At 38.2% G+C, this 26,623-nt stretch overlaps 3 protein-coding genes across 3 annotated transcripts; all 3 read left to right on the top strand.

Moving 5' to 3' along the window:
• The first annotated feature begins 1,160 nt into the window (after positions 1-1,160).
• Positions 1,161-4,435, top strand: LOC120558216 (tumor necrosis factor receptor superfamily member 5-like). Its single transcript, XM_039799175.1, has 6 exons — positions 1,161-1,308; positions 1,439-1,564; positions 1,734-1,865; positions 2,924-3,019; positions 3,105-3,230; positions 3,924-4,435. The coding sequence occupies exons 1-6, from the start codon at positions 1,161-1,163 to the stop codon at positions 4,085-4,087; spliced, it is 792 nt and encodes a 263-aa protein (XP_039655109.1). The 3' UTR covers positions 4,088-4,435.
• Positions 4,436-5,083: 648 nt separating this feature from the next.
• Positions 5,084-12,470, top strand: arl8ba (ADP-ribosylation factor-like 8Ba). The gene is made up of 7 exons (XM_039799023.1): positions 5,084-5,309; positions 9,602-9,682; positions 9,801-9,874; positions 10,018-10,111; positions 10,255-10,322; positions 11,334-11,404; positions 11,550-12,470. Exons 1-7 carry the CDS (start codon positions 5,187-5,189, stop codon positions 11,597-11,599), a joined length of 561 nt encoding a protein of 186 aa, XP_039654957.1. The 5' UTR covers positions 5,084-5,186; the 3' UTR covers positions 11,600-12,470.
• A 3,090-nt stretch (positions 12,471-15,560) lies between these two features.
• On the top strand, positions 15,561-25,622 carry edem1 (ER degradation enhancer, mannosidase alpha-like 1). Its single transcript, XM_039797690.1, has 12 exons — positions 15,561-16,170; positions 18,752-18,824; positions 19,384-19,487; positions 19,850-20,021; positions 20,221-20,404; positions 20,574-20,748; positions 22,428-22,548; positions 23,067-23,237; positions 23,323-23,396; positions 23,855-23,951; positions 24,220-24,405; positions 24,515-25,622. The coding sequence occupies exons 1-12, from the start codon at positions 15,701-15,703 to the stop codon at positions 24,602-24,604; spliced, it is 1,917 nt and encodes a 638-aa protein (XP_039653624.1). The 5' UTR covers positions 15,561-15,700; the 3' UTR covers positions 24,605-25,622.
• The last annotated feature ends 1,001 nt before the right edge of the window (positions 25,623-26,623 follow it).

Here is a 26,623-nt window from a genome sequence, read left to right as displayed (position 1 = left end):
TAATTAATTTTCTAAATGCTTGATGATTCAGGTTGTGTCAATTTCATTTGCTAATCGTTTGAGTACTACTCAACAGAGTGTCGCATTTGCCAGGAAACTCCCCCTCCTGCATCAAATGTCAACAAAACCCAATCACACTACACCTACAGTTAGTTAACAGCAGTAAATTCTTTACACATCATAATGCATTTTTTAGACTACGAACATTTCATCCTTTGTTGTAATCCTTATTCCCACTAGTGATTTTAATTTAGTTTTTGGTGATGCTGCTGAATAGTCGGGGAAACCCTTCATGCAGTGGGGTTTAGTACTGCAGGGATTGGTTTCTTAGATTTAATTATATTATACAGATGTTTTATTGCATTCTCACCCTATAGGACGGGTTTTCCAGGAACCAAACTGAGACATATTGTAATTGCTTCTGTTTCAGTTTATTGGCCTCTTAATGTCACGTTATGTGACTTACTGATTATCGCTGTTCACAATGTCATTTGACTGGAGGATCATTGCTGATTTAATGTCTTGTGTAACAAACAATTATTTAACTATAAGACAGATCAGATCCTCAACGATCCTGCTCATCTTCTCCATCAGAAATTCAGAAGCTGTTGCAAGTCAAACGGTATATTTCTGCAGCAGAAAACTAGAACTACAAGGTACAGCAAATAATTTGTGCCTGCAGCAATTAGACTGTGCAATGAAAAACTAAAACTGTCTTTGGTATTTTAACTGCATTACTTACAGCCAGTTATATACAGCCAGTTAAATGGTTTGCTTAGTTTCTGTAGTGCTCCTGGAGTGTGCAGAAGTTGCTTAACCCGCAGTTTCTGCAGAAGTGTTTGACGTGACAAAAGCTGAAACAATACCATCAACACCAACATATGCTTTATAGGAAAGCCTCTAAAAGATCCATAATAGTGATGACATGCTGATGCCACAAACATCACACATCACCTGTCTGCAAACACTAGGCTCCCTTCCTAAAGCCAAGCTGAATAGCCCTGTTTATACTGTTGTTAAATCATGTGCGAATAGCCTACAAGTGGTCTTTCACTTCCTGAACTACACCGCAGATGTCTCACACACGGTTTCTCTGTGATCGAACCACACTCCCATCTCACACTGACGTCAGCAAACAACCAAGATAAAACCCTGATGGCATGAGCAGAGCACTGGTCATAATGACTGCTCGGAGCCTTTCCCTGGCAGTAATATGTGTCTTGAATATGTGGACTTTAGAATGCACTGCAGGCTGTGTTGATGGACAGAATGAGGTAGATGGACAATGCTGTGAGCTGTGTTCCCCAGGTAAAACACATAATTAATCTTTAAAATTATATTATAGTTAATATAAATCTGTTGAACTCCTTCATTTCATTGTGTGAATGTTATCTATATTCTTGAGAGCGATTGATTTCATTTGTTTCTTGGTTTAAAGGTACATATTTAAAGGATTTCTGCACAGAGCACCAACAAACTGTCTGTAGCCCTTGTGAGGAGGGTTACTTCTCGGACCGACGGAGCATGTTTGACAGATGTGAGGAATGCCGGTCATGCCAACAAGGTAAGACTGAAATTGGTTTGATTTAGAAGAAAAAAATTATAGCCATGCTCTCTGTGGATCTCTAGTGAAACACCAGTTGATGCTGACAATGCATTTAACTCTGTGGATAAAAGACAAATCACTCTAATTACCTGGAAGTCCTGTGGTTTAAATTCTTGTCTGTCTACAGAATATACAGTGAAATGTACGCTGACCACAAATGCAAACTGTTCGTGCCGCTCTGGTTTCCTGTGCTCCAACAATGTGTGTTCAGAGTGTGAGGAAAACAAATGTGTCACTGGGGAAGAACTGAAGAGGACAGGTGAGAGTGGACATATTGTTCTTTTAGACCAAAAAAAAAAGTTGTGGTTTTAAAATCACTGCTGGCACAAATATGGTTTGAATATGTCAATTACTGTTTTCTTTGTTTATTTGTGGGTGTCATGCCAGGGGGTGTCAAGGTGCACAAATGGAAATAAATGTGGGTTAGATACAGACAGTTATGTACTAGATACTAGAAATGTAGGTTTGATTAATGCACTCAACCCATTGTTTTCACTTGATAAGACTAAAAAAGAAATAATATAAAATATTGTTTAAGTAGGCTAAGCATGCAGGAATTTGAAATGTCTTAATATCTCAGTACACACACACACACACACACACACACGGTGAGGTTTTCTCAAATTGTTGTGACATCATTCAAACACTGTTGAATGAATTAATGTGGTCCTTTATGACTGCTATTAGTCAGTACAAGGAGAGCGGTTCATAACAATGTCAGGAAAGTTTGGTGTCAAGAAGTTTGCCAAAGTGTTTGCCAAATTTGAAAATGCAATCTACCACTGCTACTATCACAAGACTTTAACACCAGTCATGCAATAGTATACAGCCATGCCAGTGGTTCTATGAGGCGGTAATAAGGCACAGTTGTGCTTTGAGTTAAATGTAAACGTCAGCATGCTAACATGTTCACAATGCTAACATGTTCACAATGCTAACATGCTGATGCTAAATGGGTACAATGTTTACTGTGTTCACAATCTTTGTTTAGCATGTTAGCATGTTAACATTTGCTAACTAGTTCTAAACACAAAGTACAGCTGAGGCTGATCGGAATGTCATTAGCTTTGACATATTTCCCATGAAATGAAATACAAATGCCATCCTCATGGTGGTGATAGATAAAATATCAAGGGGGTCATTAGGATTCATCCTCTGGGCACTATGATTGGCTGTGCATAATTTCATGGCAATCCCACCGATAGTTGTTAAGATACAGTATTTCAATCTGGACCAAATTTGGAAAAATATTGAGAATGACTTTTTGATTGAACAAAATGGTGGTGGACTCACCTATCTGTCTCTCTGTCTTTGCAGCCAGGGCCTTGGGTGACGGGTTGATAAAGTATTCATATCAGTGTGAGCGTTTATGCCCTCATAACACATATTTTGATGAGAAAGAGAACATCTGCAGTAAGTGAATGCACAATAAATGTTTTTGCTTGATAAAAGTATAGGTGAATTGAAGTAACTTGACTATGATTTGATGTTTCACCAGAGATGCACACAGATGGTACAGGCTCCATTAATTTGTTCCTTGGCATCGGCTTTGTTTTGAGTTCTCTCATCCTCCTCGTGTTTCTATGTTATGCCTGCACAAAGAACCTGAGGAAGCACAAAGCACGTAAGTGAGCATTGATGGAAACATATATAATGAACATAATGAACATGTTTTAATACATACATACAAAGATTTTTAAAAAGGTAAATAAATAAAAGGTAAATAAAAACATATAATTCATTGTCAAATGGAGATCACCTGACCTGAGTAGTCAAAGGATTTCAATTGAACGTACTGTAAATACACCGGGTCAGTATCTGGAACTTTTGATCAGTCAGTACACGAGTCAGTGCAGAAAATGTCCAAGTCACTAAACATCCATTGGTGTGCCGGTTCATAAAATATTAAACAATGAAAAGTCACCAATGACAATTCAGAAGCGTTGCACATCTGGACACTGCAATTTCCCCGTTCTTCTTTGCAAAATGAAAAAGAAAAACAGGGAGAAAACAAAATGCTTACTATGGCGAGTTGAGAGAGAGAGTTGGAGAGTTGTTTCTGAAAGACATTTTAAAAATTCTATTTACAGTATTACTCATTTTTGAAGTGTTTGCACTGGCTGTTGCATTTTTATCATCAGATTTTCACTCAGATCCCTGTATTATTTGTTTTTTACTCCTTGAAACACATGAAAAGTGTAGTGTAGTTGAGTGCAGGTGATGGATACTGAGTTATAAGAATATGACATGACCGCAGTGAGTATTTGATGATTCTACTGATTTCAAAGTTAAACTTGTCTATTTTCCTCTACTCCAGATAATATTCCTACTGAAATATTAGCAGTGTCCACCAACGCCAGTGACTTTCACCTGTCGAAGGAGGAGAGTGGGCACAATCTCATCATGCAGGATGAATACAAGAACAGCAACAGTGTTGACCTCCTGCATCTGGAAAAAGTCTCCATAATAACAAGTCTATAATGACATAAACAAACTTTAATAATATTGATGTAATGGTATGAAGCACCTTGCTTAGGAGGTTAGAGGTGAACACTTCTGAATTAATTTGTGTCTGTCCTTTTAATTGTGTTGTATGTTTTTAAATGGACCTTGAAAGCTATCTATCTATCTAAAGGTCCCTGATTGGATCTCCAGCAAGAAAAGTAAAAGACCAGCATTTGTCTGATGAACAGATGAAAGGTATGATGACAAAAGTTTGAAACCATGGTCAAAGTATGTCCTTTTAATGTGTGTATTTTTTGTATATGGATTTCTTTTCTAAAAAAAACCTCTGTAAAGTGTCTTTGAGTGTTGTAAAATGCACTGTATAAATAAAATGCATTATTATTATTATTACAACTATTATTTTACAAGTACAAGTAAACAATGTATTATACAGGGTGTATTATACAGTTAATTGTATTAACCTCTTAATCTATAATTTTAATAAATAATTCTAAACCCATTTTTTACCCAGCCACACCAAAAAAACAAAAACAAACAAACATTGTTATATAAGACCATACACCGCACCACACAGTTTGTGGTCACAGATGATAATTCTGGCAGGATTTAAAATTATTTATGTGTATTATTACATAATGCTTAAAATTAAACTGCATTATGTATTTCTCCCCTTGTTCTGTTATGTATGTATGTATGTATGTATGTATGTATGTATGTATGTATGTATGTATACGTATGTATTCATGCTGGGACAGCAGTATAAGAAAGCGGTGCATGCATGAACATACACTATGTGTATGTTGCTCTCCTGACATGTTCTGTAGTCCTGGTATAATATTCAGCAAGAGCAGGTTTTTGTTGTTGTTAAATGTGTGTTTCTGTATACATTTTTTATATTTTATTATAGAAACAAAACCTAAACAGTCTTTAGGTAGGGGTATGAAAACTGGGAAACTCTATCTGCCAGTGGGGGCGCTGCCGGGCGCCTTTCGGCAGACTGCTCACATGACAGCTGGCTGCGTCCCACTTCCCTTCCTCACTGGAAAAACGCCACATCTGACCAGGGAGGGAGAAAAACACAACCACACAGGGGAGTGAGAACACCGACGTAAAGATGTTGGCACTAATGAACCGGCTTCTGGACTGGTTCAAGTCTCTGTTTTGGAAGGAGGAGATGGAGTTGACGCTGGTCGGCCTCCAGTACTCGGGGAAAACAACATTTGTAAACGTGATCGCTGTAAGTCTTCAGCTGCTAGCCACCTTGTTGGGGTAGTGCTAATACTATTAGCGCTAATGATGGGATAAGAGTTACCAAGCTAACTAGGTCTTTTTCTACACAGTCTGGTTTTCGGGTCCAAAAACGATGTGATGTTACTCAGTTTGGACCACAGCATCCATAAAAACAACCCTGAAACTGAGTCAGGTTGTTGGACAAAAAGTCAGCTGAGCTAGCTAACTAGTTTGCTGCTGGTAGGTCCTATAGACTGTCGGCTATATAAAGAGGTGGTCCTCGTCGGCACTCGTGGCGTACTGTGTTATGACTGTTTAGCATGCTAAACCCAGACGTAGCATACATTTATTTGCTTCACTTAAATCTGATCGCTTCTAAACTGTGGGGTCATTTTACACTGAAAGCTGTCATGACAATGGCTGCAGCCACCAGGACGTTAACGTAAAAACATGTTGACCATTACAACAACACAGTGTGTAACTTTTGTACAGGTGTCCTGCAACAGGTGGAAACTGACCACTCCAGATACGAATTGTTAAGATTTTAGGAGCCACAAAAGAGGTAAAACTGGAGCTGGCTCTCTGGAAATGAATGCAGACGGGGTCAATTATTTTGTTTTAAACTTGCATGAAATGTTTTGACATATTTACAAAAAAAGTTGGTGTTGATATACCCAGGTGGCCAGTGGCATAAAACTGTAGCATATAAATTAAAATAAACGGCAGTTGATGCATTTTGTTGTAACCTTCAGCTTCAGATGCAAATTGTGATAAAGTTACACATACAGATTGTATCTTTGCTGTGACCTCCTGTGGCTGGAGGTTGTTTTTTTTGCAAGCCATTTCTCTTGTGCAATTTTGTGTAACTTTGTAGGGATTACTTAAAATGGGCAGTTTCTGGTGGAGCAATTTTTCATTGGCTAATCACTAGACAGCAACTGAGTTTTTAGCAGCATACTGTGAAAAGCAACTTTTGTGGCTTTCTTTGGAGTAGTTTATCAGTTTGTGGTTGTGATGACTGATGGCTCTCAAGACAGTTTGCACACGGCTGACGACCAATCAGATTTCTCTTGAGACTGTGGCATCCTGACCTGTTTTGTCCTGTTATTTTAATCTGTGCAATTTCTCTTTTATTCACATGTGTGATGAAGTGTTTCTTTTAAAAACCCCTTTTAACTGGATTGAAAGGATTTTAGGTTTTGGTTTAATGTGATACATATCTCCACTAGAAACACTTAATTGATTAGCCAATTGATAGAAAAAGAAATACTCCCAACAATTTTGTTAATCAATTGTGTTTTCTATAAAATAAGGCAAACATTCAATGGTTCCAGCCTCTCATTTGTGAGGATTTTCTGCTTTTCTGTTTCATATAATACTAAAGCGGACTAAACAAGCCATTTAAAGAGGTTGCCTTGGGCTTAAGGAAACTGCCAGGCTTTTTCACAATTTTTTTTTACATTTAAAAGAACAAACCTAATCAAATAATAATTGGTAGATTAATCAGTAATGAAAAGTAATTGTTAAGAAACACACAATTCCAATAAAAATCTCAATAGCACAATCTGCCCAGAAACTGGTGTTAACTTTTACCAGGCAGGAGCTATTACTACCCATGTTGATGTAAGAAAGTGTTGTTAAGGAGAAAGCAAATCACCAGTGCACTATTTATTGTGCCTTCACATTTAAAAGAAGACAATGTCTTTACTATCAAGTTCAGAGTTTGTCAGAGTGGATTGGAGTGTGCTGTTGGCATCAGGTAAGAGGGCTGGTGTCTGAGGAGGAAGTTGGGTTTGGGGTTGGAACATAACCCAGATCCTTCACACACTGAAGAGATGAAAAAAAAAAGCCCTGCCAGCCAGTGACGCAAAAGAGTGAGTGAATAGTTGTTGTGGGGGTGGTTCCTCCTTCCTCAGTCATAAGACCGCTGCACTCATTTCCACTTAATTTCATCAGGTGACTCCGGCAAGTCATGTGCCATGAAATCGCAGGCTTGCAAAGAGCGCAGGCAGAAGGAATAGACACAGCTTTAATGTTAAAGGGGAATGCTGCTGATTCTGAATGCTGAAGTTGATTTTCCTTCCCACTTCAGTTTGCAATATTGAACACTCACAAAAGCCAGAACGTGTGGAGATATAGTGTTTGGCTTGTTAATAATTTTGGTTTAAAATGATTAATTCTGTGTTCGTTTTTTGTAGTCCCTTTAAATCTCAAATAATGTGTCTGTGTATTAGGGCTGGGTGATATGGCCTAAAAATAAAATCCCCGATTTTTTCAAAACAAATCCGATTTAAGATTTAAATCGATTTTTTTCTCCCTCTACTTAAAATCAATCTGCAGATGACAAAGAAATTGTTCAAAACAAGTTTTATTTTGTTTTGACTCATACACACACGGGGCATGTACCATTATGATTATTCATGCCAATTTTGTGGAAATATAAATTGGTTTGAGGTTGTTTTTTTTTTGGGGGGGGGGGGGCTATATATTCAACAACAAAACGGATGCGTGAGATAAAGCTGTTTTCACACAGGTGGTAACTCGTTCCTCGCTAAAAGTTCAAATCATTTTAACGTTATTGCGCAGCCTTGCCCCTATTTTCACCTGTTGCTGAGTAACGTACGTTAACCTCCCATGGTCTCTTGAATGTAGCATACCTGTTGCAAGCTCCTTCCTAGCGATAAAAACAAACGTCGAAGCGGAGCTCCGTGCTACACAGCGGCGATTGCAAGTTGTTTAAGCCGCTACTGACCTCCGTCACAGCTCGGTTGTATCAGCAGCATTTAGTAGATGTGTTGAGCCGCAAAAGAATTCCTCAACACGGCCTCTGGTGCCCCGCATGGTGCTCCTTCAGGTCAGCTGTAGCTGGTGGTTCAGTTACCGAGAATAGGTGACTCTCAGCCGGGGACAGTGCACCGCGAGCGGCCGGTCATTTCGGCGGAGATAACAGATAAGTAAGTAATGAAACGACTCGTTAAGAAAATAATTAATGTTAGTCCCAGTCGCTGCCATGTTGTTTGTGTATCTCTATGGCAAACGCGCGGGGGGAGGGATGAGCCCGTTCGGAGCTACGGGAGCCCAGAGGGGATCGTCGGCGGATGTTAAGGAGAAAATCGATTTTTCATTTAAACAAATCCACGTTGACTACACATTCGAGTTAATCGATAAAATCGATTTATCGCTCAGCCCTACTGTGTATATAGGTATATATTTGTGTGTGTATGTGTGTGTGTATTAGACTTAAATCCAAGCTACAAAAAGGATGTAAAAGTATAAGAGATCCCATGCAGCATGTCATATTTATAATACAGTTGATCACATAATCACACACAGCTGCCCTTATTTTCCTAATAGTTTCGTATTTCCTATTATTATTATTATTATTATTATTATTATTATTATTATTATTATTCATTGTGCACATACAGTATCTCACAAAAGTGAGTACACCCCTCACATTTTAGTAAATATTTCATTATATCTTTTAATGGGACAACACTGAAGAAATTACACTTTGCTACAATGTAAAGTATTAAGTTTACAGCTTGTATAACTGTGTAAATGTGCAGTCCCCTCAAAATAACTCAACATACAGCCATTAATGTTTAAACGGCTGGCAAAAAAGTGAGTACACCCCTATGTTAAATTCCCATAGAGACAGGCAGATTTTTATTTTTAAAGACCAGTTATTTCATGGATCCAGGATATTATGTATCCTGATAAAGTTGGCATGGGGTACTTTCCATAAAATCATCTCTCAATGCAAATCAAACCAGCTATTAGGCTAACCGACATAAAACCATGCCAATCTCTAGGTATGGTGAAAGGTATGTGATGATGTGGGGCTATTTTTTTTATATATATATATATTTATTATTATTTATCAGGATGCATAGTATCCTGGATCCATGAAATAACTGGCCTTTAAAAATAAAAATCTGCCTGCCTCTATGGGAATTTAACATAGGGGTGTACTCACTTTTGTTGCCAGCGGTTTAGACATTAATGGCTGTGTGTTGAGTTATTTTGAGGGGACAGGACATTTACACTGTTATACAAGCTATACATGTAATACTTTACATTGTAGCAAAGTGTAATTTCTTCAGTGTTGTCCCATTAAAAGATATAATGAAATATTTACTAAAATGTGAGGGGTGTATTCACTTTTGTGAGATACTGTATATATGCACATCCCACCCCCACACGTTTTCTGCAGTAAATTGTAGGGACATTTTCAACAATCAAAACTCATACAGTTTCATAAGAAATTTCTTATACTTGTTGTATACTTCTTTTCAGTCTGGGCATTTCAGTGAAGACATGATTCCTACAGTCGGGTTCAACATGAGAAAGGTCACCAAAGGAAACGTCACTATCAAGGTATTTTAATACTTCTGCTGTTATCACACTCTAACTGTAATTAATGAAATGAAAGCAGCACACAGGTTTTACAAGAAGGCAACAATAATTGAAACAGGAATATCATATAATTCTGCAGATCTGGGATATAGGAGGGCAGCCAAGGTTCAGGAGCATGTGGGAGCGGTACTGTCGGGGAGTTAATTCAATCGTGTGAGTATCTCCGTTTCGATTTTCAAGTTTGTCCGAAAAACAAATGGGAGGAAATTTAACAAGCACTTGGTGATGAACTGGACACACTGGAAATGTATGTTAAAACACATCTAAGTAATACTTTCGGTGTTGCTCATTTTTAGGTACATGGTTGACGCAGCAGATCAAGAAAAGGTGGAGGCATCCAGAAATGAGCTTCATAATTTATTAGACAAACCTCAGTTGCAAGGAATTCCTGTAAGTGTTCTCCTGAAACCAATTTTAAGATTTGTGTCATTTCTGTGCTAGTCATGCAAAACTATGTGTGGGTTCTGCCAATGATTACTTTCTGCAGTTGCAGATTTCAACTGCTGTTGAGTTTTTTTTTTTTTTTTTTTTAGGTTTTGGTTCTCGGCAACAAAAGGGATCTCCCTAGTGCTCTAGATGAAAAGCAGCTCATTGAGAAAATGTAAGTATGAAAAATGGTGCAAAGTCCTTAACTTATTTAATTTAATTACAGCTGAATGCCCAGTTCTGTCATGTACAGCAGTGCACTGCACTCTTTTTTTTTTTTTTTGTCATGAAAATTTCCCTATTTATTATATCTTGTTCAGAGGTATGGAGAAATAATTTAGGATTTAATATTAGAGTATTATTATTTTAAACTATGTATTGTCTGTACATAATAAAACTTTATTCCTATATAATTTTTTTTATAATCCTAGATCAGTTTAACCACCTTTATGCTAAACGGTTTAAAAAAAAAGCATGCCTTTCATTTTTTTATTTTTATTTTTTTTTGTTAAAACTGGACCTGTGTCGAGTTGTAGTTTACTGTAAGGAACTGTGAAACTAGAACAGTGACGGTAAGTTTTGGCATAGAAAATAAAATTTGGCATTGAAAAAGGAAGCCCAATTGTGTCACGATGTGTAACAATTAGAAAAAGTTCCACTGAAAAATAAAACACAGGCAAGAAATATTTTATTTTATTTTGATATTTTGATTAATATATTTTTAGCGTCACCCCTAACCCTGATGCCAGGCTTTGTAGCGGGTTGTGGCTCCATAAGACTGAGGTTCTCTCCTTAGTATGCAGATTCATTAAATTAATTAAATAATGCTTTCCTTGCCGTTCTTGAAAAAGAACTGTCGGTGTAAAAAATAAAAATAAAAAAAACTGATTAACAGCGTGACATGAAGAAAAAAATCAGAAGGTTGTCATTAAAAAACACATCAGAATGCAAACAAAATTGTATGCTTGTGTTTTATTTTTCATTGCCAATGTTTCTTTTTTCAATGTCACTGTTCTAGCTCCACAGGGAACTGGCTCCCTCTGCTGTCAAGTTAGAAACATGCGCTGAGAGTTGTGCTCTTTCCTTAAACTATGCCGCACAAGCTGCAGATGGGTGAGATTGATGACCAGCCTTAATGCGTTCTTCTCATATTTATTTGTACATGCACCTTTTTCCCTTTTCAAAGGAATCTGGCAGCTATTCAGGACAGAGAGATATGCTGCTACTCGATTTCCTGCAAAGAGAAAGACAACATTGGTGAGTTGCATGACTCTATGGACTAAAAGGGGCTAAAACTGTACAAAAATTGTACGCAAATCATATCGTGTGTTGCTACTGACTTAGAAATGCCTGAATCATTAACTGATTCTCAGACTGACGCAGCATGTTTCTTTGATTCCAGACATCACACTTCAGTGGCTCATCCAGCACTCAAAATCCAGGAGGAGCTAAAAATATAGGAGTTGTTTTCCAGCGGTGTTTGCCACGTTACTGTCATGCCACCCCCCCATCACTCTGCGAGGATGTCAAGTTGTATCTTCAACTCACATGCTGCTCTGTTCTGCTTCTGACACGTTTTCCCCCCTTTTCACGTCGTGGTTCTTTCACAAACCCTGATAATGCACTACTAAAAATGTGATTCTGATACCAAATGTAATGAATTTTATTGGCATTATTCGTCCTGTAAAGCTGTACTTAAACTTGGAGTCAGAATCAAATTTTGGATCTACATTTAGGCATTACCCGGTTGATCATACCCAGTGGTTTACAACGCTAATCTTGGGTATACAACAACACCCTCTTGAAGGAGGGTTGATTCTGTCAAACAGGCCTCATATAACGAGCAATGTTCTTTATACAGTCGGACATGATGCCAGGAGATTACTGATGTGGACATGTTTTTGATGACTGTCACCCTCCGCTTGATAAGGTTTTCTTCTTTCAAGGACATGTCTATGTTTTTTGAAAACTCTGCATTTAAGCAAGTCAATTGATGCAGGTCTGTACAAATATCAAGCTAGTATGATTTTTACGGATGTGAGATGTGCGTGTATGAATATATGATTCTATTTAAAGTCTGAATGTGCTAAAAGTAAAGCTGTACGGGGTTGTGTGGTTCATATTGGCTTCTTGTTTGTAAGTAGCCTCAGTGGAATTATGTGCGTGCTGCCTTGAAGCTGAGAGAGCGGCAGAATACAAAGTGCCTTGTGCAATGTCTCTCACCTCTGAAGCAAAGCAGCATGCAAGGGGTGCCTACCTGGGAAGAGTAAAACAGCACAACTTCAATATATTCAAGAATAAAAAAGGCATGCTTTTTAATTTTGACATTGTCCTGTTATTTGTACACCCAATTTTGTATCACAAGGTGTATAGGCGTATGATGAAAGGATTGGCGTGGTGCTGCGAAGCTATTCTTTCTTGTCGCTGCATGACTTTTGAGAACAGCAAACCGCTTGATTCTAATCAGTGTAAGAACAATTTGAATTGATCCATGTGGTCAGATTTACAGAGTCATGTTGAAGTTGGTGGGTAGGTTGGATCTATGCAGGATTACCTAACTTTACCTATTAATAACTGGTGCAACAGAGCTTACGGGAAAGTCATGAGTCGAATCCAGGTTTTACACCTGCACAGTCCTGACGAGGTCTAATCAGCCAAAGTGAAAACACCTGTGCAGGTGGTACCATGGCTCTTTAAAAATCCCATTAATCCTGAAGTAAAAGAAAATATTTTCAACTGCACTTCTTACAAAAAATTTAATTACTCATTCTGCAGAAAGGTCCATTTTAGCCCTGTCTATAGACATGGTGACAAGTGTGCATGAGATCTAATGACTTAACATATGGTGTTGTGCCTTTATAACTCCAATCTGCACAGTGATACATAGCAATACCATCAGATAAATGCGACGTATGATTAAAATCCAACAGTAGGGTTAGGATTAAGTCACTAAAGTAATGCAGTCTAGCAAAGTGCATTTCAATGTCAAACTTATATACTTTTACTGTAATGTTCAGAATCCTAAATGGGATTTTTAAAAGCCCATGGTACATCAACACAGGCCTTTTCAATTGGCCTGATTAGACCTCTTGTCAGGACCGTGTGGGTGTACAGACTGCTCGATTGACTCTTCTGTAAGTTAGCATGTGGAGTTTGGAGGACTTTTCACAGCAGTGAAAGCTAGTTCCAGGATCCTGGTATTGTGCATGCTGGCTCACTGGCATGGCTTATGGTGACACTTAATGGAAGGGAGCCATCTGCTATGACAAGTCAAAATGCCTCCTGTGAAAAGGGTCTATAGTGCTCATCTGAGGCAGTAAGATTTATTTAGTCAGTAGATTTGATGTGTGAAACAACGTGTCTGCTTTTTTACCCTACAGGGAGTTGTGAAAGAAGTACTCAGATCCTAATTAAAAGTACTAATACCATATTGTAAAAATACTCAAAGTCCTGCATAAAATAACATTACTTAAGTAAAAGTATCTAAGTATTATCAGCATTTTTTTTTTAAGTATCAAAAATAAAAGTACTCATTCTGCAGAAAAATGGTGTGTGTTTTACTGTTATAGGCTACTATTAAGGGTGATCCGATTGATTGGTTACCGATCACAATCTGCTGATATCCATTCTAAATAATCAGATGGGTGTTCTCAAAAGGGCCAATCAGAAGATCTTACCAGATGATGATACGTGCTGACGTGATATATTGTCTAATTTCCGGTTCATCGTCGCTTCTGTGGCAAGCTGTCGTTTTTTAATAGCTAGACTGGATATTTATTGCAGATATCTGTAATTCCATTCTTCCCAGTCAAAATTTCATTTCAGATATCCACAATGACATTCTTCCTAGAACAAATTGCATCACTTTTGGCATTCATTGGGCTTTCAATTTCCAATATCCACAACGTCATTGTTCTGGATATCTGCAAAATAATTCTTATTAGGAAAAATTCCAATTTCAGATATCTAAAATCCAATTGTTACTAGTCATTATTTTAATTACAGATATCCAAAATGAAAAACAGATATACGCAATACATTTGTGGATCTCTGCAACTGCATTGTTACTAGTCATAATTCTTATTGTCGATATCTGAAACTGCACCTTTAGTAGTCTTAATGAAATTGTGGATATTTGTAATTTTACTAGTCAAAATGTATTTTTGGATATTCCAAATTACATTATGAATATCAGGAATAGTTTTAATAAAAAGTTACAATGTAAAAAAAAATGCAATGATGAATTAATTAAAATTTGAATTACATTTAATTATAGTTAAAATAGCACAAAAATGACTTTTATTAGTTTTTTTTATTTTTTTATTTACATTTATTGACAAATAACAAGGTACACACATATAAACATACAAAAACAGAAAGTGCCAGGGGATCAGAGCATAAATCAGTTCACAAAAATGTTCTACTGTAGGGTACACAGATTCAGGGCTTAATAGCTTTCTTATTTTAAGAATACAGGATTGATGTAATGTAAAGTTGATTTGTTTTTTTTATGATTAGAAAATTTAGATTCATGAATATGAGATTTTGCAAGTAAAAAAATTAAATCGATGACATGACATAGATATTGATTTAATAGACATAAATTATCTGGAACCATGAGCAGGCCACTCAATGTCCTTTTCATATGTTTGTAGAACTATCTTGGAGGGATAAAAATGATAAATATTTTGACTTTCTTAACCTTATTTAAAATCAGATGTTCAGAAGGTAAGAACTGTGTAAGCACCAGATTTACTTCCATTCCAGCTCTGAAGTAAGGTTATTCCAGTATAAGAAACAGCATTTAGAGCAGAGACCATTTCTTTTTTAAATAAAGCACATATATCACGATTATTAATTATCTTTTTACAGGAGAAACAGGTCTGACCAACACCAGGAACAACAGGACCCAGTAGTAAAGTAAATCCACATTAATACTGAGCTTATGCATTACGGCACCGAAATTGATTGCATAAAAAACTAAAGAATATTGCTTTGGTGGTTTAGGAATACCACACTTTCAGAAGTTCAGAAGTTCATGACATCAACGCAGAACTATAATTGGGGGATCTTTACACCTGACCCAACCAACGCTTTATAGCTCTGTACCATACACAGTATATAACTAATACTAATAATAATAATAATAATAATAATAATAATAATAATAATAATAATAATAATAATAATAATAATAATAATAATAATAGCGCTGTACCCATGAACGTCTCACTCCTGTGGCTGTTTTCTATTGGTGCAGAAGTTAAATCAGAATGACACGTCAGGACTGCCACGAAAACGCAACCAGGAGATTGACAGCTCTGCGACCAATCGTAAGACGAGCCCACTTCGGTCTTTTGCATGACAACACAAGAGTAAACCCAATCACAGCACAGAATCTGGTAGGGGCTGGTCTGTTGACAGGAAGCGTGTAGGGCGGAATCACCACTACCTCTGTGCTTGTAGTTTAGCCTGACAAACATGATTTCACATTCATTCCTCGGACGTATGTGGACTTAAAAGTATGCGTTTTAAGATCGACCCGGGGCAAAGATGCAATGGAGGTCAATAGTAGTTGGTCTGGTTGTATTGAGACTCTCCCTCAGCTGTGTGCTGTGGCTAGCTTTCGGACTCGGACCTAACGTTAGCTGGGGGTTCAACTTCCCACTCGGTTTCAGTTTGCACAAATTAGACTTGTTATTCAGGGAAGAAAAAGGGATCGATCCGAAGGGCAGCTCGTGGTCTCAACGAATACACGGTCACATACATGAAGAGGCGGCGACCACCTGCGCAAATGTTGGAGAGGAGTCAACCAAGAGATCCTACCTGAGCTTCTTCGATGGCAACAAGGACGAGTACGTCCGGAGATACAGCTCCTTCCCAGACACACTGAAAGCAAAAATGAAGGACATGGCCAAAGACATGTTTTATTTCGGGTATGACAATTACATGAAATATGCCTTTCCCGAGGACGAGCTGAATCCCATTGACTGTAAAGGGAGGGGACCAGACGTGCTAAACCCGTGAGTCATAAGCTGTCCTGACTGTCTGCACCGACAGGTTAATGTTTTCTTTAATAAAAGTGTATTAATGTTTGTGCTGTCAATGGTGGTGGTTTCAGCCGAGTGGCACCCTGACCTGGCAGTGACAGACCGTTAACATTTGAACATCTGTCCTCTGCAGACTGTTACTATTTGCATGTACTTTGCAATAGTAGCTGTAGTGTAATCCTACTGATCTCAGTGCCTCCTACTGCTGCTCAGTAATGAACAGGTTATGTTTCAGACACCTTTTGCATTGAACAGTACAGTATTCGTAGGTCTTGATGGGGTTCCTATCAAATTAAGGAACTGTTTATCGTCTTCATCGCTTAATTCATTTGAAATTGGGATTAGACCTTACAGAAATATGAAATTAATGAAGGTAGAGAAAAGGGGAGGCAACTAACGATTATTTTAGTATCAATAATTCTGCTGAATATTTAATCAGTTCATTGTTTAGTCTATGAAAGAGCACTAGGTGACATCTTCAAATTGCTTGTTTGGTACAACCAAAAGACCAAAACCTAAGGATAATCTGTTTATTATCACAAAGGATAATCTGTTTATTATCACAAATGTCTAAGAAAATCAGCAAGTATTGAAATTTGAAAAGCAGGAAACCATGATGTTTTTGTTTAAAAAAAATAAGTCTTAAAATTGATTAATTAATTAATTAAGGGGAGTAAAATGCACAGACAGTCTATACCTTCTTCAGTGTGCAAAAGCACAGGCTAACTGAAACACCTGCATGTTATTTTCCTGTGCTGAACATTAAAACAGAAAGACTAGGATTACACTACAATAAGCCATCTAATGAAAAGTTTCACTCCCCATACTGTTATCTTAGACTTTCAGGGTAAACTGTAAACTGTCCAGTTTGTATACAAATGTAATATGAATGCAGTCATTACACAGTGTCTGTAATAAACACAAAATAAAAGACATCTGAGGTTAAGATATGTAAAATAGGCTAGCGGTTTAACAGACACAAATTTGACATGTCATATAAAAAAAGCAGGTCGGTATGTTTCTAGAGGCCGGTTCACTCAAATTACAGAAAAACATGTTCTGCTCAGCCATCATGGTAGCTGGCCATGCAGGATGTAGGCAATTAACCAAAATCTTCTTTAGATGCAGCAGAGTACAGAAGTTGTGAGGGTTTTGGGGTTTACTAGAATAAATGTTCAGTTGTTCATTGACAAATGAACAAAACAAAATGTCTTACTATCTGCAGCTGCAGAGTCAACAGTGTTATCCACCAACATTCCTCTCAGTCCCATAACCTGTAACAGGTTTTGTCTTCAGTTTGAATGAAATTGGAAAAAGGCATGCAGTTGCATCAAAAATAATGGTGCCTGACGGGACTTGAGCGAAAATGATAAGTAAATCATTAGAAAATGTAGCATTAACTATTTTGATGATTCACTTTTCAAACAAATTCTAAAAATTCTTCTCATTTTTAATAATAGCTTGAGGTGTCCAGGTTGGTTCAGTGGTAGAGCAGGCGCACATATACTGAGAGGATTATGCCTCGACGCAGAGGTCCAGGGTTTGAAAAACCGACCTGTGACAATTTCCTGCATGTCTACCCCCCCTCTCTCTCCCCTTTCTCACCTAGCTGACCTATCAAAATAAAGATGGAAAAAAATCTTTAAAAAAAATAAATCTTGAGAGATATTTGGGTTTTAACTGTTGGTCAAGCAAAATAAGTAATCTTGAGCGTTAGGAAATTGTGAAATTTTTTTACTATTTTATAGACCAAATGATTAATCAATTAAAAGAGAAAATAATTGTCAGATTAATTGATAATGAAAATAGTTGTTAGTTGCCGTCCTAGCTACAGCTGCTATGATTTATCGATTAGTTGTCAACTGGTAAATTAATCGGCAACTATTTTGATAATCGATTAATCAGTTTGTCATTTTCTTTTCTTTTTATGAAACAAATAAAAAATTCTCTGATTCCAGATTTTTAAATGTGAATATTTTTTAGTTTCCTTACTCCCCTATGACAGTAAACTAAATAACTTTGAGTTGTGGACAAAACAAGACATTTGAAAGTCTCATCTTTGGCTTTTTGGGACTTTTTTTTTTCACGATTTTCTGATATTTCACAGACCAAACAACTAATTGATTACTCGAAAAAAAAAAAAAAAATCGACAGATTAATCAACAATGGAAATAATTTGCAGTCCTATCCAGAACTGATAATAACTATGTAATGAGGGAAAACAGCCACCCGTTGTCTTCAGATCAGCTTTGGCTTTAATTTTCTCAGGAGTCCTGAACTGTGCGGTGCAATGTCAGACAATTAAAGAAGGAAACCCTCTAGTTAGTGGGGAGATGTTATTTATAATTCACGTTTGTTTTTTTTAATATGGTGTTTCTGTTGTTCTCTCCATCCCATCTGCTTGAGATAAGACTTTGCACTCACATCTGAACTCCACGTTGTTGTTGGATTTAAAAGATGCTCTGTGTTTGTGTGTGTGTTTTTGTGCCCTGTTCGTTATTTCTCCCTCTTTTGCAATGACACCACTGTGTCTGTTTCACTGCTTTCATTTCAGGTCAAACATCAACATAAACGACGTCTTGGGGAACTACTCGCTTACACTGATCGACACCTTAGACACCCTACTGGTAAGTCGTACTGTGTATTTATGTTATACCATGTCCTGCAAAATCAGCAAGAGTTTTTCTTTCATGCTAATCAGTAATTAGTATTGACATTTTGCATTATATTAACTTTTTAAATATGAGCTTGAAAGCAGCTTAGTCCAGTCTGTGAGGTGGAAAATGTGAGTTTAACATCTTCTGTTTTGCAACAAATAGGGTTTTGTACAACGTTAAGCGGCACAGTGGTTAGCACTTCCTGAGTAGTTGTCTGTTTTTCTGCCACAGTCAAAACATCTGTTGACATGGAATCAGGCGCAGCCGAGTTTCTAAACTCAACTTGTTACTGTGTTAGCCCTAAACCGGATGGATCAGGGTGTCTCCTAAATCAATTTCACATGCACTAGCCTCTTTTATGCAGTTGTGACTTGATGGCTCAAATTATTAATCAGAGCTTCTTTACAATAGCTGCCATCTGTAATGATAAGAATAGAATTTTAGCAAAATACCTGGAAGCCATTTAGTAGTTATGCGCCCAAATAAGGTTGTTAAGACTGTGGTTACATAATGTGGTGTTTCTCTACAGGTGCTCGGCAATGTGACGGAATTCCACAAAGCTGTCAAGCTGGTTATAGATACTGTATCTTTTGACAAGGACTCAACTGTGCAAGTGTTTGAGGCAAACATCAGGTACAAATGTCGCTAGTATTTTCATTCTGCTATAGTCATACATAAGAAAAAAACTGACCTGCTTGCTGAAGATGCATATTTTTCAACCAAAAGCATGCACAGCAATTGTGAAAGCAATAATCTTGCATGTGATCATTGTAGGATTACTTCTGTATCCACCTTATTGGACTTTTAAATCATTTCAGCAATTATTTCATTTATGATCGTTTTAAGTTGTCTGGCTGTTACCGTGAGAACCATAATGTGACATGATATGTGCACAGATTTCATGATATCAATACCAGAAAAAGCTTATTGTAACGAGCTGTTCACAATATGCTTCTGTGTGGAACCCCAGTATCATATTTCTCTTTCCTTTGAAGGATCCTGGGCAGCCTTATCTCATCTCACATCCTGCTGACGGACCCGAAACATCCATTTGGCAAGGTCGGCTTTGACGATTACGATAATGAGCTGCTTCACATGGCTCATGACTTGGCTGTCCGCTTACTGCCAGCCTTTGAGAATACCAGCACAGGCATTCCTTACCCCCGGGTGAGTGAGACTGTTAAAAACTAGAGCTACTGTTATTATTGCTATGTTTACAAGATACCTGCTCATAGACAACTTCCTCAAAAGAGTCGTAGCAATACCTTAAGTAGTTATCATGTGAGGGAAGTTGCATGACCTCATACATACCATACTGTAAAGACTGAAATGTCACGTGGCGTCTTCATTGGTTTGTAAAATGCAGGTGAATCTGAAGACTGGCGTTCCTCCTGATAGCATCAACGAGACTTGTACTGCAGGAGCTGGGTCCCTGCTGGTGGAGTTTGGGATTTTGAGCCGCTTGATTGGAGATTCCACATTTGAGTGGGTAGCCAGGCGAGCCGTCAGAGCCCTGTGGAACCTGAGGAGCAACGAAACCGGTCTGTTAGGTAAGTACAGCTGTGTATGTAGTCACGTTAATACAATTATCTTCTATTTGGTTCTTTTTTTAAGCTTCTACCCAGCATGGTTAATTAAGTCTACAACATGTAAATGTGATGCCTACAATATCAAATAACTTTTAGCATTTTTATGTGATTTCTATCTGTAATTCCTTAGGGAATGTAGTGAATATCCAAACAGGCCAGTGGGTTAGCAAGCAGAGTGGTCTGGGAGCCGGTATGGATTCCTTCTATGAGTATTTGCTGAAATCGTACTTACTTTTTGGCGAAAAAGAGGACTACAGGATGTTCCAAGCTGCTTATGAGAGCATTCACAACCACATGAGGAGAGGGTGAGTCTCATACTGAAAAAATGTGACACTGTGTGCATTTGGGTAAAAGTGGGTGGGACTGGGGGCTTCGCATCAGGTTGCATCTGAAATGAGAAACTTTCTCTGCTGTGTGAATTAATCTCTGTCTAGGATTGGCCAAAACAAGCAAAATTAATAAAACTGCTTACGGGTTTACAGAATTTTTTTTCTTCTTCTGAGAGATGTGGAATTAGCCTGACAAGACGGACCCACATCAAGATGTTGGGTCTGGGAACTCACCATTGGCAGGGCTCAATCCGAGGGGCGGGATAAACGGTTGTCTTTCAAATTCCCTCTGCACTCATAGCCAACCAGAGCAACGCTAGTTTGATAAACATTAAACATTTTGCTGTATCCGGTCGGCAAAACTCATCTCACACATCTTCATTTTTTAAGAATGACTTCAGTGCTTAACTCCAAGTCTTCCAGATTCGCGGCCAAAGCCGATTCGAAAGACTGCTGTTCGCCAGCAGCAGCAGCTATCTTCTTTGTTTTCAAGTAGCAGGAAATTCACGCGGAACCGCCGCAACTCTGCCGTCCTTATGTTAAGCCCGCCCACCGACTCTATACACGATGTGATTGGCATGACCAGAATTTGGTTTTTCTAGCTCGCAAGCCAACGGAGAGTTGCTAGACTGACCCTGGCTGCAAATTACATTTGCTGCCGCTAGGGTGCGTCTAGATTTCTAGGCTAATGTGAAATATGAATTCTGAGACTTTAGGATGTCATGAGGTGTCTGATGGGACATCTGCATTCACTAGGCTTTGGTACCGTTTGGATTTTTACAATTCCGATGCCGAACCGGTACTTTTAAAACGATTCCGATACCGATTCTTGAAAAACTGAAAAATGACATAAAAGAAAGGCTTTTTCATGGAGTTTTTTATTTTTTTTTATTGAGAATTATTTAAATTGAACAATATACTAATGTTTTAAAGTACTTAAATCTATAATAAGTAAACCTAAGTCACCTAACACACAACTACAATAATTTAACAAATAACTGTTACACTCTTAACATGTAACAACTAGAGATGCACTAATAGACTGGCCGGTGACCGGAATTGGCCGGTTTTCATGTGCTCGTCCATGACCGGTGACCGGCAGGTCAGTCTGACATATGCCAATTTCATGCCGGTCAACGCTACAATTAACTGACAACATAAGTTATACGAGTTACAGTTCTCAAGGACACACACACACACACACACACACACACACACACACACACACACACACACACACACACACACACACACACACACACACACACACACACACACACACACACACACACACACACGGACGCGAAAGCACAGTCTCTTTTTCCTTTTTCTCAACTTTTCCGCGGTGTGAAGCGCGTGTCTGCGCTTTTCTCACACATGTGTTCCATAGTGGAACCGGGTTTCTGTACCCAACCCTAGCATTCACACAGTCACACAGAAACGTAACACTTTCCTCTTCCTTAGAAGTCACTGATAATTAGCCCTTGAGTAAGTGACACAGCCTTAACTCTAGCTGAGTTTAGCTGGTCAACAGCAGAAGAATGACAGGGGCACTGTGGTTGCATTAGTATTTGAATATACAAACATTATATTAGGATGTTGATACACATACTATGACATATTGTGAACCCTCTTCTGCCTCTGTGTTTTTCCAGGAGAGAGTCATGTAATGAAGGAGAGGGTGACCCACCTCTGTATGTTAATGTGAACATGTTCAGTGGTGAAATAATGAACACGTGGATCGACTCCCTTCAGGCCTTCTTTCCTGGGCTGCAGGTTAGTTTATGCACTTTCAGCTATGACAGGTCTTATATTTAAGTGTAAAATATAGGGATCGACCGATAACTGATACCAATTAGTAGTTAATGAAACCGATAACCGATATTTGGAACTGATATGCATTTACAGTGAAAATGAAACCCTTTAAGTCAAAATTAAGATTTTGGAATGTTATACAAAAAAAAACAACTTTGTTTAAATGCTTTATGCAATTATTGAATAAATTGGAAACTTTCAACGTAATACACATATTAAAGGATAGTCAGATATCGTGGGCGGGACTTTAAGTCAGACTCAGTGGTGAGTGAAACTGAAGCAGAGGGACAGACACAGCTGTAGTGGAGCCAAAGTAGCGCACTTTTTAATTAATTAACTTTGTCGGTTATCGGGCAAATAAAACGCTGATACAGATAATCTGCAAACTGCCAAAAAACAGGCCGATAATCGGCCTATCTCTAGTAAAATATGTGTTGTTGTGTTCAGCTAAAGTAAAGTGTTGCCACTCTGTGTACAAGGTGCTGAATGGTGATGTAGATAATGCAATTTGCCTGCACGCCTTCTACTATGCCATCTGGAAGCGCTTTGGGGCTTTGCCAGAGAGATACAACTGGCAGCTGCAGGCTCCTGATGTGCTCTTCTACCCCTTAAGACCAGAGCTGGTGGAGTCAACCTATCTGCTGTACCAGGTACTGACCTGTTGTAACACAGCACTGGTGGTGGTGGTGGTTTATTATCTTTTACTCAAAAGTTGTTTTTCTTCACTTCCCACAGGCGACCAAAAATCCTTTCTATTTGCATGTTGGAATGGATATTCTTCAGAGCCTTGAGAAAAATGCCAAAGTCAGGTGTGGATCATGTAATATATACTAGGGCTGGGCGATATGGAGAAAATCAAATATCACGATATTTTTGACCAAATACCTCTATCGATACCGCAACAATATTGTAGTTTGGACTATTGGTGCTTTCACTAAATATTTACACAATGAGATTTCTGATAAATAATCATCTGTAATGTGGATATAATGACTAAGTGGGTAAAGGCAAATAATATAACAGTTACAACAGTCTGTTAAGTTCAGAACATGACATAACTTTACTGTAATGCAGCCTTTAAAACCAGGAAAAGACAACACTTACACCATATTATATCCAAAATCTAAGATGATATCTAGTCTCATATCACGATATCTATATAATATCGATATATTGCCCAGCTCTAATATATACCTTGTTTTATTTTATTTTTTATTTTCTTCTATGCTTTGATACTTGAAGCTGAGCTGAGCTGTGTTGTTTGCAGATGTGGGTATGCCACTCTCCACCATGTCGTGGACAAATCCAAAGAGGATCGCATGGAGAGCTTCTTCCTCAGTGAGACATGCAAATACCTTTACCTGGTAAGTTACAGTCTGAGTATGCCAGAGATGGAGCTGGTATTTATGGATATAGAATGACATGAGAGCATACTATGATGCTAGATATGTTGTCTAGTTTTTATAACTGTAATAAAAGCTATTGAAATACATTAAAGGTTATCAGGATATTTATTAAAAATATCATCTTATCTGATTTTGTTGGTGTCACCCAGCCATTGTCAGAATACAACTTAGCCCAACTTTTGGCTCAGCTGTCACAAAAACCAAAAATGTTTCCCTTGCATTGCAGCTGTTCGATGAGGACAACCCACTTCACAAATCCGACAACAAGTACATCTTCACGACAGAGGGCCATGTTGTGCCTATAGACAAGCGCTTCAGGGAGAAACAGTGGAACGACTTGTTTCCTTGTGAAGAGGGAGTGCTGGCAGAGCAAGAGCCAAACAAGCGGCCACCACCGAGCAACACCAGCAATGTTAGACCGTCCTCCTTGCCAAGCCCATCTCACTTTTCACCATTTTTAGTGTCATGCGTAAGTTATATTGTGATAACATTCAAATTTCTTCCTTTTCTCCCTCGAACAGTGCAACAGGATCCCAGAGGAGCGGCGGTACACGCTGCCATTAAAGAGTGTCTACATGAGGCAGATCGATAACATGGTGGGACTTTTCTGAGCAAGAGGATGCATGTGGTGACATTGAGATGGACAGGCCTTCTGTACACCCCCCTCAGGTGCAGATGCCGTGAGGTTAAAAAGGATCATTGTTGGTCAATATCCTCGTCCCCTCGGTTCTGCTGCTGAGGATCCAGACGGGGAACTGACACTAAAGGAAACCTGAGAAAGCAGATTGATCACTTGGTGTATTACTCAAAAGACAAAGGTGAAGAACTTTATGTTTTGGAAAATGAAGAGTCATGCTTCATTTTTGCCTAGTGACGAATTGAGACTGGCTAAGGGGATTTTTAGAATTGCTGGTGTGTTTTTGTCCGTTTAGGTGTTGGTTCAGGTGTGAGTGTGTATACATTGTTTGCGTGTGTATGTATGCATAATTGACAATTACAGCTGAGCTGTGAATCATATTGTTTTTTTGGGAACAGTGCCATCTAGCCACACATGTACAATGTATAGCCTATAAAAACACTCACCTCTTAAACTATCTCTCTAAACATAATGATTAGTGCCTCTTTCCAGTTGATTCACTTGATTAGATCAGTGCTTTTAAAGAAGGGCTGCACATTAACATACCGACAGTGAGAGAGAGGCTCAGGAGGACTCGCTGTTTTAAAGTGCCTTTTTTATTTTTCTTGGTCTATCTGGATGTGTTGAAGTTTTTCTCAAGAATTTGTTTGAGGCAACTGTCGATATTTGCACAATAGATGTCATTCCATGTGTATGTACAGTTTATGCTGATAATGACATTAAGATCCTTTTTGTTTTTAGACATGACAAGCCATAAAATTTATTTTTTTAATGTTAATGAGCAAAAACGTTCTGTCAGACGTATTTAGTACACAGACTCTTGTTCAGAGTAGATGGAAGTAGCCATTTGTGTTTCCTTTTCTGTTTCTCTGTCACATATTTGCACATCATCATTACTTATTCATTGTCATGTGGGGAGAACTCAGGGTTGAAAGAAAAAAAGAAAAATCAATTAATGCTTTCATAAAAAAATAAAACATCCTTGAAATGTTGTTGCCTGAAATGTCTTAGGGTAGTCTTAGTTACTTATATTGCAAATCTTCCAACTTGGTTATCTGAGGTAAAAGAATAACTGCACTGAACTAAAGTACAGTCATACTGTGAATATTCATTATTTCTCCACACAAACAGAACATGTGATGTCCCCTTAACTGTGATGTTTGATTCATGTACAGCTCTGCTGAGATATCTCTACTGGTTTGGTTCATCTAATACCAAACAGCCTGAGTGTCTGTAACACAGCAGAGAGCTTCAGGCTGCATGGCTCGATAATGTCACAGCATCGGCATCTTCTTTGGCTTTGGGACACAGCTGTTCATATTCTCAAGTGTTTTTTAACTGCTCCAGGCCATAGCTGACGTCACCTCAACCATTTTGTCTTAAATTATCTTCAAAGAAATAGTGATATTTAAGAATTTTGCTTATTTACCGTCTTGCTGCGAGTTAGACAAAAAGGTTGATGCCATTTTGGGGACCCGTTTCACAAATGTGATTTGCGAGCACAGCTTTCATGCAGATCACAAATGTTTCTCGCTCAGAAATTGCAGATAAAAAAGCAAGTCCTGCAGGACTCTGGCATGCTAATGCACTGGTGAGAAGTATAGTTTAGGTTAGGTTTGATTAGCACAACACATCCAAAATAATTGGATAGTAATTGACCTCTAATGGCAAATTTGGTGAAATGGGCTCCTGTATGGTAAATATGAAGCTAACCCCAGTAGCTGGTTAGGTTATCTTAGCACAAGGACAGGAAATGGAGAAGCAGCTAGCTTAAATACGTACAAGATGTAGCGTGTTAGTGAGCTCAAGAGATGCAACTAGGTGGCTTTTGGTACTTGGACAGAGGCAGTCTAGCTTTTTACCTCTGTTTCCAGTTTTTGTGCTAAGCTAAGCTACAGCTGTCACCAGCTGCTAGCTGTAGCTTAAAATGGACTGTACAGACATGAAACTAGTATTGATCTAGTCATCTAACCTTCGGCAAGAAAGCAAATAA

The sequence above is a fragment of the Perca fluviatilis genome, chromosome 4 (assembly GCF_010015445.1).
Source record: "Perca fluviatilis chromosome 4, GENO_Pfluv_1.0, whole genome shotgun sequence".
Lineage (NCBI taxonomy): Eukaryota > Metazoa > Chordata > Actinopteri > Perciformes > Percidae > Perca > Perca fluviatilis.
This window is presented reverse-complemented; position numbering and strand designations above follow the sequence as displayed.

Coding starts and splice junctions, on each gene's coding strand:
- arl8ba (XM_039799023.1), top strand. CDS start 5,187: ATGTTGGCACTAATGAACCGGCTTCTGGACTGGTTCAAGTCTCTGTTT. Junction 5,310..9,601: donor CATTTGTAAACGTGATCGCT/GTAAGTCTTCAG, acceptor ACTTCTTTTCAG/TCTGGGCATTTCAGTGAAGA. Junction 9,875..10,017: donor CGGGGAGTTAATTCAATCGT/GTGAGTATCTCC, acceptor GCTCATTTTTAG/GTACATGGTTGACGCAGCAG.
- LOC120558216 (XM_039799175.1), top strand. CDS start 1,161: ATGAGCAGAGCACTGGTCATAATGACTGCTCGGAGCCTTTCCCTGGCA. Junction 1,309..1,438: donor CTGTGAGCTGTGTTCCCCAG/GTAAAACACATA, acceptor CTTGGTTTAAAG/GTACATATTTAAAGGATTTC. Junction 3,231..3,923: donor CCTGAGGAAGCACAAAGCAC/GTAAGTGAGCAT, acceptor CCTCTACTCCAG/ATAATATTCCTACTGAAATA.
- edem1 (XM_039797690.1), top strand. CDS start 15,701: ATGCAATGGAGGTCAATAGTAGTTGGTCTGGTTGTATTGAGACTCTCC. Junction 16,171..18,751: donor GGACCAGACGTGCTAAACCC/GTGAGTCATAAG, acceptor CTTTCATTTCAG/GTCAAACATCAACATAAACG. Junction 20,405..20,573: donor CAACGAAACCGGTCTGTTAG/GTAAGTACAGCT, acceptor GTAATTCCTTAG/GGAATGTAGTGAATATCCAA.